Source organism: Diplotaxodon limnothrissa, linkage group LG6 (assembly GCF_057381915.1).
Source record: "Diplotaxodon limnothrissa isolate DT_005_m linkage group LG6, D_limnothrissa_male_GT1.1, whole genome shotgun sequence".
Taxonomy (NCBI): Eukaryota; Metazoa; Chordata; class Actinopteri; order Cichliformes; family Cichlidae; genus Diplotaxodon; species Diplotaxodon limnothrissa.
In genome coordinates, this window is record NC_140601.1 from 25486490 (window position 1) to 25499213 (window position 12724).

Consider the following 12724-nt stretch of genomic DNA (forward strand, 5'->3'; position numbering starts at 1 on the left):
ACCTGTAGCATTAAAGCTGCTCTAGTGCCATGTGGTGGATACCCACTGTTGTTTTTTCTTTTGTGACATGTCACTGTGTTGCTACACAAATCCCCCATATGACATTTTTTTGTTTAGAATTCTTTCACATATAGAACAGAAATTACCATATTATAGGAAATCAATCTCGAACTATTTTTAAAAATATAGATTTTATTATATAAATGTATTTTCGAATAGTGTATATAAAAAAATTAGATAAAAGTTTATCGAAGTAAATGTCATGAAATAGAAATGGTGACAGTACTACATGAGCAGCCCCCCCCCCCAAAAAGAAAAATATTATCCACAGCATCTGGATATTCTATAGACTGAACAGATGATTCTGCAAAAACAGGTGGTAAATGTTTTATCAACTGCAGATGGTAACAGCGAGCGCATTTACCCATTACGGTGGGAGTAATGGGAACAGTCTTATGATAAGACTCCATCAAATATATTTATGGTGCTTTTTCAGATTACTGTGTAAGGAAAAAAAGCACATTTGGCAAAACAGCAGCAAAAAATTTGGGGAGTATTAAACTAAAGATGATTAAAAAAAATGCACATGTAACACTAACACACAAAAAATAGCAGCACTGTGACTTCTGTTTTTTGAAGACCATAAACCCCCCCCCCCCCCCCCCCCCAAAAAAAAAAACCCGTGCTGCTTCCACATGAAACCAAATACATAACATTGCTAACATGCCCTCTTTTAACTCCCCAGAACATTTGCAGCTTATTTAATTTGACAGGTCATCTTAAATGTAATAGAGAAATGGAAATCAGAACAGTTTGGAGGTTTTTCTCGTGTCTTTCTTATGTTTGGTTGGTTGGTTGCTCAGTTACCTACATCGATTGTGAGATGTACATAAAATAGGAGCACAGTGAAGCCAGCAGTTATTCATTATATTCGCAAAACAGAATCCAGCGATGAACATGAGCTATAGCTATAGTGCTACGCTCTGAGCAGCACAGACACTACGTGCTGGGTGGGGGTATGGGATATATGAAGCATCTACTTATGATATCCAAAAACCTAACGTCAGCCTTTAGGGTAAGACCACAGCACTTCACATGACAACAGAGAAGTCAATAGGGCCTGTTAAAGAAATACTGCAACACCCTGCTTAAATACTCTGCCATTTAAGATGTACTGGTATACCAAAAATAGTTTATTTAAAGCTACTTTGGGCTGCTTCCTTATTCACAAGAGGTTACCATAGCGGTAGCTCCGCATAATTGATTTGGCACATTTTTACACTGGATGCCCTTCCTTATGCAACCCCATTATACTTGTGTCTCCTGCCGGGATTCAACCAGGGATCTTTTGCTTTGTAGGTGCATGTGTAAACTACTACACATTAAAGATGGTGTATTTACAATCCAAACTATTCTTCAACTCTTTTTTTCCTGAATCACTAAGGATAACTTTGCTGGTGCATAACTGAACAAACTGTTTATGGTAGGGCTGTGCGATATGACCAAAATCTCATATCCCGATATAAGACATCTATCGTCCTGATAACGATATAAATCACAAAAAAAAGAAAAAAAAAAAAAATCACAAAAATTTAACATGTTCTGTAAATTCTGTGAATCTCGACTTGCGTGAAGTGTTTCCGGCTGGGCGTCGTGTACCTGGAGTCGAGTGTTTTAACCGATGCATGAAACGATACATTTTTAGACATAAGTTGCAACGGCCGCCGTTTTCTTTGTGAGTATTTATTATTCGGCGTGCTGCGGGGAAAAACCTGTTCTAACGTTTGAGTCTAAGGTTTAGTTTTTAGCACTGGACGGCTCTTTTTTTGCTTCTCATCCGTAAACACTCTGCATAGTCTTTCACGTGATTCAGTTTATTTTGAAAAGTCTCAACAGGATCTTGAGCTTTATTGTGAAAGGTTTATGTGGAAAATAAACAAGCGGACATGCGATGGTTTTACTGTCATTGCTGCTAACAACAACACATAAAAACAGGCGCTTGTCCGTCTGTAATGTGGTTATATTAAATATAAGAGAAAGAGAGAACTTTAAGAAATGAATATAGCCACTACAGTGACCATCAAAACGATGAAAAAATATTGCCATAAACAGTTTATTTTGCGACACCACGAAACAAACGATAGCGTAAAATGAAACTATAGGCGTTTTTATATCGTCATCCGATATATATCGTTATATCGAACAGCCCTAGTTTATGGGAAAAAATGTAAAAAGAAAGAAAGGGTAAATAACCTAACAGAATAGCTATGTGATGAAAGAAACCCCATACATGATCAGAGACAGAGATTCATATAATTATGATATAACCTTGACATAATTAATCTGCATTCTGTGTCCAACCAAATGCATTCTTGTTGTGTCTCCAGCATCTATGATGTAAACAATGTCCTGTGCTTTTGCTGTCCTGTGTTTAAATTTTCCAGAAAATCTTCTTTTTGTAAAGCAAATAGGAGATGATGACCCAACAGGAAGTGGCCACAAGGTTCTGAATGAGATGCTCAGCATGGGATTGGCTGTTGGACATCTGCCAACGGAAGGGAAAGTAGTCCACAAACACTTCGTGGCCCACGTACACAAGTATGGAGTTCATACCTTAATGAAACACACAAGAGAAAGTGAAGTAGAGGACGCAATGACTACACAGAAATTCACAAGGAAAATAAATATTTGGCAGATTATATTTCCAATTGCATACTAATTCACACTGTGACAGAGCAGACTTCCACATTCACATCAAACCCCAAAAGTACAACTGTAACTGTGCAATCAAAAGCTGTCTTAGGCAAAAACTGTCTATTAAGCTTTTGTGTGATTCTAATGCTCACCAGGATAGTAGAAAGGTGCCCCTGACCACCACTTATTTACATCCACTATGTAGTAGATCAGCATTAGGAGCACAAAGGCAAAGCAGGCCAGTGTTGTCACGTAAGACAGAGACCTAGAAGTGAAACATTAAGACATTTTTTAAAAAACATTTATATGCTGTGCAGCATCAGGGTGCTTGTGTCAATGTCAATGTCCATCTCTGTCTGCCTCATTTTATGACAAAGACTATTTGTACTCCATCCTTTTATTATGTCTCCCCCCATTTGTTTCCCACCTGCCTGTCCAGCCTTAGTCATTGTCATACTGTATACCACATATAATGTAATAAATGAAATAACACTAGTCCCAGATAAACAGATAAACCCTGAACAAGAGGATCATGTAGATGATTTATAGAGCTGATCTGGGAAAAACAAAATGTTCTTGGCGCGCAACAGTGGATTCAGATCATAATTCTGATTGCAAAATCGGCCAGAAAGGACAGGACTTAAAAAAAGGGCGAAAAAAAGATATTTATCAGCACTGCACCAGCTGAAGGTCTGCCAATTTTTTTAAACTTAAAATCACATCTAAAAACATGCCGTTTTTCATTCAGTTTATGCACTCCTGGATACCTTTAATACCTTTAATGTTTAACTCTCTAATGTAACTATGCATGTCAGAGAGTGTGTAATCTCGATGTTTATAACTATTTATGCATGAGTTTTACTGGTACAGCCCGTTATGTCTAAGGTGATTTTGGGCTATGTAAATAAACTCTATATTGGCGTGATAGACCACTTTAAATATTTGCCAAGGGTATTGCTGTATATTTGATTGGTTTCCATTTTTTATGATATTCTACAACTTCTCTTTTGTCTGATTTCACAATCCTGTGGCCACAAAGTTGTGAGAACATAAGATGCTGGAGTGGAGAGCAAATGTGGAAAACCTAGTCATAACACAAATTATGTGACATTAGGTATTCTATTATATCTGTATAAAATATTTTACGCATTTTAAGTGGGAAAAGACTATAAAATCTAACGTTTGCCAAACTTAAAAATATTACTAGTGCTGCTTATTTTGCAGCAGTTTCCAAAATATTCAATTAGAATTTCCCAAAGTGCCCATTGCTTGAGTAAATGTAGTTCTAACTGTAGATATAAATAAAACATGGCCCTTACCACAGGTTTTTGTTGACAGGAATGAAACCCTGGTCTGTGGAACATTTGGTTAGAAATGCTGATACGACACCCTGAATGACAGAAGACATTTTATTATTCAATCATAGATGCAAAAATGACTTTATATAGATCTCTCTCTCTCTGTTTGCTGTTTGCTTTGTTTGTTTGTCTCTTTTTAATTCTATGTTGTTGTACTTTTTCAACATGTTCAAAATAAAGATTCAATTAATCAGTCAAAACAATGTGCTTACCAGTAAAAGACCCCATATGAGGAACCTCGACATAATACTTTTGGGGCGTTCTCTGTAGTGCAAGATTATTTTCCCTGCCTGAGGACAATTAAAATACAAAAAGAATGAAAGCCAACCATTTACTTCCTTTAACCTTTCAAACGGTTTTATATCTTTATTTGAATAAACAAGAAACACAAGGAGGCCAACACCAGACAAATATAAATTACAAACCTGTAATCCCAGAAAGGCCATGAGGATAGAGTTGATGCTGCCAAGAACACCTTCTGGATCATACGGTATACGAGTTGCATAAATCACCTGAAATAAAATGTAAACTGATTGATTTTTATCAACATCAGATGCAGTCTATCAGTGTTTGCATTATTGGGGTTAACAAGTGTGTACGTGCCCATCGGAGAGAAATCTGACACATTAAAATAACCTTAACATTTCAAGTTACAAAAGACTATCATGAAGCTATATTTGGGATGTTTTGGTGGTTACAAACCCTTGATGATGGATTCTGGTACATGTGCTTTTCTCCCAGAAGCAAGCGGTCAATGAAACCAGCAGCTCCACCGGTGCAGTTCACATACAGCCCCATGTCCCCAATCCCACCTGGACCCAGATAACCTCTGTACCAAAGAAATTAGTGCAGTCAGTGTTGTTAATGTAGCACTGCACCAAGAGGAAGGTTAGAAATTCCAGTTTATTAACGCTTAATGCTAAAAGTTCAATTATTGCAAAAACGTACGCAAAATAATGAAGCACTACACTTCACTGTCTTTGACTTACGCTGGGCAGTCTGGCACAGGAAGTTGAAATGTGAGGAAGAGCCAGAGTACTTCTAGAAGAATCACACACAGCCAGGCGGGCCAATACAGCAAGAAATCAATAGCTGGGGACCACCACGCATCCTGGAAAATAAAACACACTCCATTAAACACATCTCCTTTCCTCAAACACAAATTTAACATAAACCTATTTAGCATAAAACAACACAGACTGTTAAACAATGCAGATGAAAAAAATAATAATAATAATAAAAAAAAGGCTGACCACTGTGAGGACGTCAAGTTGTCCTCTGGCCACCAGTAAATCCAAGCAAGCTACGACCAGATATGACCAGGCGAGGCGCTGCAACACACCCGGGATCCGCAAGTTTTCCCAAGCCACTGTGGAGAAGATATAAACACGCAATAAAAATGCAAATGAAAATAAATAACCACATAAGTTCAAGTTTGAAACAGTATTATAGTATATGGTTTAATCATCCACCTAAAGAGCTTGGAATACTGCTGTAAAGACGGAGTTCATACTTACACGCTCCCTGGCAGTAGTTTGGGTTGATGACTAGGACACCAATGATGAAGAGCTGCAAGCTCCGCCACACAGCTTTTCTGAGCAATGAGCAACGGGTCGCGCCTGCACGCAGAAAGGCATTGATGGAGAGTGCGATGGATGTGCCCATTATGAACACAAACCTGGTGGAAGAAGGGACAAAATGAGTGTTGGTTCTACACTTAAAAGATCTGCTGAGGGAACAAATGGAACTTTATTATTTCTATTTTTTTTTATTCATTCTGTTGGATTTTCCTTTTTTATACAATTTTTAAGCCCCTTTTAGTCCAGTGACCACTTTAAAGAAAACACCCTTTATTTCTTGTGCACATTCAACTATGTAACTGGACCAGAATTTGTTAATGGTCCCTGTAATCCTTCTGAAGAGAATTCTGTCACCATTACAAAATAAAAATACACATTAATACAAATACTGCACATTTATATTAACGTGTGAGTACAAATAAAGACAATCCAACTGCATATAAGACAACTTTTTATAAGAATCTTTAAATTAAGCTTACCAAGGGAAGACTAGGTCAGCAACAGTAAGGCCTGCAAGATGAGAAATGGGGAAGGCCTGGTTTAAAATCAACAACATTGCAAATACCAAGGAGAGCTGCAAAGATCTGTAAATAATGAGGAAACTGCAACATGGCTAAAAAAACTAAACAAAGAAACCACACTGGGCTTACCATTCCAGCTTTCATGTCTGAAGAACCAGTATCGCCCCCCTCCATAGTTCACAAACACCATAATGACCAAGGAGATACTGACAGAAACACAGAAAATGCCACATTTACCGAAAAGCATCAAGCAAGGAGTACATGTTTATTTATATTAATTGATGAATAAAAATAGGCAAAAATATGAAAACATCAAAAGCACTGGATCTAGATTTAATACTGCCGGTGGTGGTTGATTAATAAGGGACAAATTCAGTGTCACCTACCACACTGTAATAAAAAACAAACAAGCATATGATACAGTATAATGATAAATAAGACAATGAGGACACTAAGCTGGAGGCACAAGAGTGAGGGTGGGGTCAGGAAGCTACCCTCTGAATGTATCCAAAGATCGAAGCCTCTTGCTGCTCGTTAGCGGGGGAGGGAGGATGTTATCAGTGACTGGCGGCACTACCCGAGTGGGGCCCAGTTCCTGGATGATGAAGTCAAAGCTGGATATTAACATAATTCTACTGGAAGTATAGATTTATCACCTGATTTATTATTAAGACAAAAACACACAGGATAGAAGCAGATCAGTAACTGTAAATCTGCTATATTAAAACTATCTGGGTTCTTATTTCATTGTCACTAAAGCACTCATAATTAAACAAGGCCAAACGATTGCAGAACACTCACAGAATTGATGAGTCTCTCTGTTTCCATGGAACTCCCAAGTCGGAGGACCAGACCTCTTACTGCATCAAGCCTGGACAAGAAACAATCAAGATCTTGATTGAGGGGTTTTTTGGAGTACAAACAAGCTCAGTTGACTCTCGAGACTGTGTGCTTCAGAGAGAGACAAGACTGGAAAAACGTTCTTCTTCTTCCTCTTTCAGCTGCTCCCTTTAGAGTTCGCCAGAGTGGATCATCTGCCTCCATCTCACCCTTTTCCTAGCATCCTCCTCTGCATCTCCTCTTTCACTATATCCATGAACCTTCTCTTCCTGCCTGGAAGCATCATTCAGCATCACAAATATCCACAATTCCTCCTCTGCACAAACACTCTCAGCCCTGCCTCTCTAACTTTGTTTTTAAAACACTCAGCCTGAGCTTTCCCTCTGATTTAATCATTTCTAATCATCGTGTCCATCACGGTCGCTTCCACTGAAAATCTGATCATCTTCAACTCTGTCTTTTTGTCAGTGTCACTCTCTCCAAACCATACATCATAGCAGGTCTCACTGTCATCTTGTAAATCTTCCCTTTCACTCTTGTTGCTATGTTTCAGTTAGCAATCATTCCTGACACTTGTCTCCGCCCACTCCACCCTGTCCGTACTCTCTTCTTCACCTCTCTTATGCAGTTTCTAATTGCTAGATGGTTGATTCCAGATATTTAAACTCATCTACCTTCACTATCTCTGCTCGTAATGGCTCAACAATGGAAAACACACATTTTATGTCTCGCTTCTACTGACTTCCTCCTCTTTCCAGAGGATACTTCCACAAAGGCACAGAGCATCTCTTTCTGATGCATCTGCAGTGCTTACTCTTAACATTTTCAAATCATTGAAAAAATATCCACTTCTTTATATTGAAATTTACTGAATGAACATCAAAACAGAAATTAGGCTTACCCCCAAACCTTTTTTCCAATGGCAAACACCAAGGCCAGGAGAGCATAGATGAGAAAAGCAACCAAGATCGCTGTGTGGAGAGATATTAATTAAGTGTATATTAATTATTAGTTAAAATAAAATCTTTTTCTCTGTGTGAGACACTCACGTATGTAGCTATTCACAGGGTCCTTATCAGTAACTACAGAGCAGTTGACTCCAAAAGATGTGTTCAGGGTTTTCACCCACAGGGAGTAGTTACCATGCTCGCCAAAGTGGAAAGGAATTCTGTGAATTTAAAAAAACAAAGGAAAAAGATTTATGTCATCAACAAATAAGCCAAACTCTGATCCTTAATTTTATATAACCAGAGTGTCGTTCTTTTTGTAAGTTGGAAACACGACCGTATTCGTAAACGTACTTGCAGAGCTCCAGCTCGATAGGTGTGCTGTTGATCTGCAGTGTTATTTCATGCTGTGTGCTTACAACAAAGTTTACTGAACTGGGCTGACCAGGCTCAAGCCCTGCAGGTACCACCCCTAGCTGCTGGTACAAACACTAACAGGCGAGAGAGCAGAAGCCAAGTTTAGAACATTATTGAACTTAAACCACACAGAAACAGAATCAAATGAGGGGAAATATCTGGCACGTGTGAGCCCACCTGGTAGCAGCGCTGTGACATCCAAGACACCTGCACCTCATATGACAACTCATTGTTGACCGTCAGCTGTGCCTCATCCATCTTCAGGGACAGGTGCTTATGATGATGTATATCAGCTAGAGTGAGTAAGAAAGCGCAGCAGGCATTGTGCAGATCAGTTGAAACCCAGCAACACATCAATTTTCTGCATATGAAGGTACAACGATGCTACAGTCTACGGTTTTCTATTGGTGACCCCACCCAAGCCGCTGTTCATATAATTAAAATCATCAGAAAACCATAACAGTGTGCATGCCATTACGCTGGTTATTATTCGATCAAAATGCGCAAACGTGCAAAATAATCTCATCTTTCCCGACTGCACAAATGTTATCAAACAAGTCAGAGAACTAATAACGGGTGGTCGTGATGCTTTTCGTTTTAATACGCGACACAAGAAGCCATCTTTCTGTAATTTGTCTCAAATCTATCGACCACAGCCGATGCTAAGGACCACAAACCTACTCCATACCAGTGTGCGGTAGCGAAGAAGCCCAGTTTGACAGCAAGCTACAGCCAGAAAGGTAAAGCTAGCGTCTGGAGGGAGAAAGCATGTGATAGAGCCAGTGGTCACATGCTGCATTAATCCCTAATTTACCACCGAGAGGGAAGTTCAAACCGCTGAAGCTCACTTTTCCATTATCAGCTGTTCTCAGTTGATACCGTTTTACAGTTAGCCGCTCGATAGCAGGTTAATAATTAAACATTTAAACCGCTTGTTTGTTGGAGTAAACCTTCAGCTATCGTCAAAAAACCCATAACCACTGCTGCTGTAATATAATTTCAACAAATACGGGAGTTGGTGTAAAACACTGCTAAACATTAGCTTGCTCGCTAGCTTGCTAACCTGGTAGCAGTAGTCTCCTGTTTTTACTTTCTTTCAGTTCAGGATACTTACACGAAGATATTTCAGCTGCTAGTGGTGCCACGCAAACAGCCACGACCAAAGCAACAGCAGCAAGGGCAAAAGTGGCACTTTTCTCCGTTTGTGCCATTTCTTTCTGGCTCTTTGGTTTAACCGATGCTACTGAATACGAGTGACATGTATTGTTTTTCTTAAGCTTCCTTTTTGCCATGGCAAAGGTTACTTTCGATCCGTGTACTTGTTTTGGCACTCTAGTGGGAGCGAGAAGGGCCAAAGTACTATACCTGTTCTACTACCCCAATAATTGTTAGGTAATGGAATGGTTATTGCACATATTCATGTTTGCGATCGGCACTAAAGTCGCACAGTATTCCCCATAAAACTGTGGTACTGGATGAGGAACTCAGGAGTGCCAGAGAGAAATATGTGAGGGTGGTGCAGGACATGTATGAGGACAGCGAGATAGTGGTGAGGTATGCCGTAGGAATGACAGGTGGCTTCCAGGTGGGGGTGGGACTACATGAAGGATCGGCTCTGAACCCCTTTTTGTTTGCAGTGGTGATGGGCTGATAGATCAGGCCAAGCTGGAGTCTGTGGACAATGGTGTTTGGAGATGATATTGTGATCTATGTGAGCAGGTAGCATGGTGCATGTTTGGAGACGGTGGCACTGACAAAAACACAGGAGGCTGAGATGGAGGTGAAAGAGCTAAAGATGCTGAGATTTTTGTTGGGAATAACCAAGATGGACAAGATAAGAAATGAGTATATAATTTCTAATCTTATCACAATGTCTCAGTTTAAACATTTGTTTTCAGTGGGGTTTTTTTTGTAATAAATGTGAATAAAATATGATCAAATCATTTAATTGTGTGAAAAAAGAAAAGTAAAGCTGTAACAAGAAACATTGAAATTGTTCCTACATTTTATGTTTAAATATGAAAATTAGATATTGTCTGTCTAAATATATGGAGATCTGTACACATTTCCACAATCTGAAAACTCCATAAGCCAGGAAACACTTTTAACAGAGAGAAAAAATAAGCTATATAAAAAAATTACACATAAATAAGTTTGGGTGTTGTTGTTCTTTTTTCTCCCTTTACGCTTGTACGTCCGCTGAAACGTCAAGGACTCTAAATCGATGATCGAGTGGCTCAACGGTGCCTCCCATCGGACTTCATCGTTCACAATGGCAGACAAACAAAATGCTCAGAAGAGGTAATGTGTACATTATTGCGAACATGACTTTTAGCGGCGTAGCTAAGCATAAAATCCATTAGAATAAATAATAGAAGTAAAGAAGAATTAGTTACAGCGAATTGAAGATGCTGATGTGGCCAGTTAAGACAGCTCAATGAAGTAGCTAGCTAGCAGCGTTAGCTAGCATGTACAAAAACATTTCTCGTTTCTGTTGCAGTGTCAAGATAGCAACTGGAGCCGTGGTTTGTGTTGAAAGCGAAATCCGAGGAGACGTTACCATAGGTAAGACTATGCCCAGTAATCGGAGTTCAGAAAACTTGCTTTTCTCTCACAGCAGATCAGTCCCAAGGCAGGAGTTGAATGGCTGTCATCACTGTTCTTGATTACTTGCTGCACCTCTGTTTCTCCAGGCGCCAGGACCGTGGTCCACCCAAAAGCTCGCATCATTGCTGAGGCAGGACCCATTGTCATCGGAGAAGGCAACTTGATTGAAGAGCAAGCTCTGATCATTAACAGGTTATCTAAGGCCTCGGTGTACCATGTTTTCCACTAGGTTAACCATCGTTGACCATCTCTGGTGATCTGTCACTGTTCTTACATGCGAGCTTGTGTGATCTTCCCCACAGTTACCCAGAAAATATTACACCTGATTCTGAGGTGGAACCAAAAACAATGACCATCGGTATCAACAACGTCTTTGAAGTTGGCTGTGGTATCCTTTTATCTAATCTAGCCAGTACTGCTCCATATATGATTTTTAAATTGTAACACTAAATCTTTGTAAAAGAAATCATGTTTTGCCTCAACTGACAACAAACAGTATCGCAAGCTTTAAAAATTGGAGACAACAATGTGATTGAATCTAAAGGTGGGATATTGCCTTCCGTTTCTTTGGCTTTCAGTGAGTGTTCAAGTCTGTATAAGTTCGATTAAGTCACTCACGTTACCAAATATCCTTTTTTGTTGACTAGCGGATGTTGGCAGGAATGTAATCCTCACCAGTGGCTGTATAATTGGAGCCTTCTGTCAGGTCAACACTTGTGAGGTCATACCCGAGAACACGGTCATCTACGGCTCTGGATGTATGAGGAGGGTGCAGACTGAGAGACCCCAGGTATGGAGATCTGTGACTGGAAAACATCGTTGGTGTAGTCAAATAACCTAGATGTAGCATTAGCATTGCAAATTGAATATCAAAGCATTATATTTTGAGCTTCCAAGTGGGCTAATCACATGTATGTTTTCCTGATGAAACAAAAAATCTGATGTTTTATTAGATTCAGATTTTTAAAACTAATTCTCCCTCTAACTTGTATCTGGGATCTATATAGAAAGTTTTTAATATTTTACAACTCTGAGCATTTCGTACAAGTGCAAGACAAATGCTACATTAGCCACACTTGAGTTTCATATGGATTTGGGTCACATTTATGATGCAAATAATTGTTTTTAAGCATTCAGCATTAGAGCTGAGAAACACAGTAACACCATGGGCAAAAACTCAGCATCAACAGACTGTCTGAAAATGTGTAAAATATTCAGTTTCTCTCATTTCCGTCACATTCACCAAGAAAACACTGAAGTGATATTTCATATTTAATGTTTTTATGTAAGATTTTCATACATGCCCACTTGTTTAAAAGTTTGTGTGCAGAGAAAACTTTTGTGCATTATGCTCATCATCATGTCTGTTATCTCATTTCAGCCACAGACTCTTCAGCTCGATTTTCTGATGAAGATCTTGCCAAACTACCACCATTTGAAGAAAACTGTTAAAGCAGGCCATGCTGCTAGCTAAAATTACACTTTATACCTTTTGAAATGCAGAGAATATCAATGTTTAACTAGATCCTGCTGGAAGAAAGCATGAATGTATATAGTTATGTACCTACCCTGTTTTTGCTCTTCAATTACTGATATTTTCTACTCTGATCTGCAACAGAAGATTAAGCTTCTCATCTTTCTCCTGCTATGCCGATGTACCTTTTGTTTTTTACGATTAACTTATAAGGTACACAAGCTGTACTAGATTTGCTCATTTCTTATGATGGCAGTTACCAGTATTTTTATCATTAAGTTGTAGA

General features: G+C 39.1%; 2 protein-coding genes across 5 annotated transcripts; one reads left to right on the plus strand and one right to left on the minus strand.

Annotated features, from left to right (window-relative positions):
• Positions 1 to 685: 685 nt before the first annotated feature.
• hgsnat (heparan-alpha-glucosaminide N-acetyltransferase) lies at positions 686 to 9673 on the minus strand. Of its 3 annotated transcripts, none has more exons than XM_085357018.1 (18): positions 9472 to 9673; positions 8535 to 8650; positions 8295 to 8431; positions 8043 to 8161; positions 7895 to 7964; positions 6955 to 7024; positions 6648 to 6748; positions 6283 to 6359; positions 6112 to 6142; positions 5570 to 5730; positions 5306 to 5421; positions 5042 to 5163; positions 4755 to 4881; positions 4478 to 4564; positions 4265 to 4342; positions 4014 to 4084; positions 2847 to 2959; positions 686 to 2613 (listed from the first exon to the last, which is right to left on the minus strand). In XM_085357018.1, the coding sequence occupies exons 1-18, from the start codon at positions 9647 to 9649 to the stop codon at positions 2432 to 2434; spliced, it is 1956 nt and encodes a 651-aa protein (XP_085213144.1). In that variant the 5' UTR covers positions 9650 to 9673; the 3' UTR covers positions 686 to 2431. The 3 variants fall into 3 exon arrangements, with proteins under 3 accessions (XP_085213144.1, XP_085213145.1, XP_085213142.1); XM_085357019.1 differs by lacking the exon at positions 9472 to 9673 and adding an exon at positions 9046 to 9223; XM_085357016.1 differs by having other exon boundaries at positions 4265 to 4564.
• On the plus strand, positions 9050 to 12641 carry LOC146630646 (dynactin subunit 6-like). 2 transcript variants are annotated; one of them, XM_085357020.1, is made up of 8 exons: positions 9050 to 9097; positions 10570 to 10658; positions 10858 to 10922; positions 11051 to 11156; positions 11267 to 11352; positions 11461 to 11508; positions 11612 to 11754; positions 12346 to 12641. In XM_085357020.1, the coding sequence occupies exons 2-8, from the start codon at positions 10582 to 10584 to the stop codon at positions 12436 to 12438; spliced, it is 618 nt and encodes a 205-aa protein (XP_085213146.1). In that variant the 5' UTR covers positions 9050 to 9097; positions 10570 to 10581; the 3' UTR covers positions 12439 to 12641. The 2 variants fall into 2 exon arrangements, with proteins under 2 accessions (XP_085213146.1, XP_085213147.1); XM_085357021.1 differs by lacking the exon at positions 9050 to 9097 and adding an exon at positions 10164 to 10202.
• The last annotated feature ends 83 nt before the right edge of the window (positions 12642 to 12724 follow it).

Bases quoted from the DNA above. Each gene is read 5' to 3' on its own strand.
- hgsnat (XM_085357016.1), bottom strand. From the start codon at position 9,649: ATGGCAAAAAGGAAGCTTAAGAAAAACAATACATGTCACTCGTATTCA. The intron at 6,749-6,954 runs GTGAGTGTTCTG...TTCATCATCCAG, and splicing joins CAGAGAGACTCATCAATTCT to GAACTGGGCCCCACTCGGGT. The intron at 5,164-5,305 runs GTCAGCCTTTTT...TTTATTTTCCAG, and splicing joins AACTTGACGTCCTCACAGTG to GATGCGTGGTGGTCCCCAGC.
- LOC146630646 (XM_085357020.1), top strand. From the start codon at position 10,582: ATGATCGAGTGGCTCAACGGTGCCTCCCATCGGACTTCATCGTTCACA. The intron at 11,157-11,266 runs GTTATCTAAGGC...TCTTCCCCACAG, and splicing joins CAAGCTCTGATCATTAACAG to TTACCCAGAAAATATTACAC. The intron at 11,755-12,345 runs GTATGGAGATCT...ATCTCATTTCAG, and splicing joins TGCAGACTGAGAGACCCCAG to CCACAGACTCTTCAGCTCGA.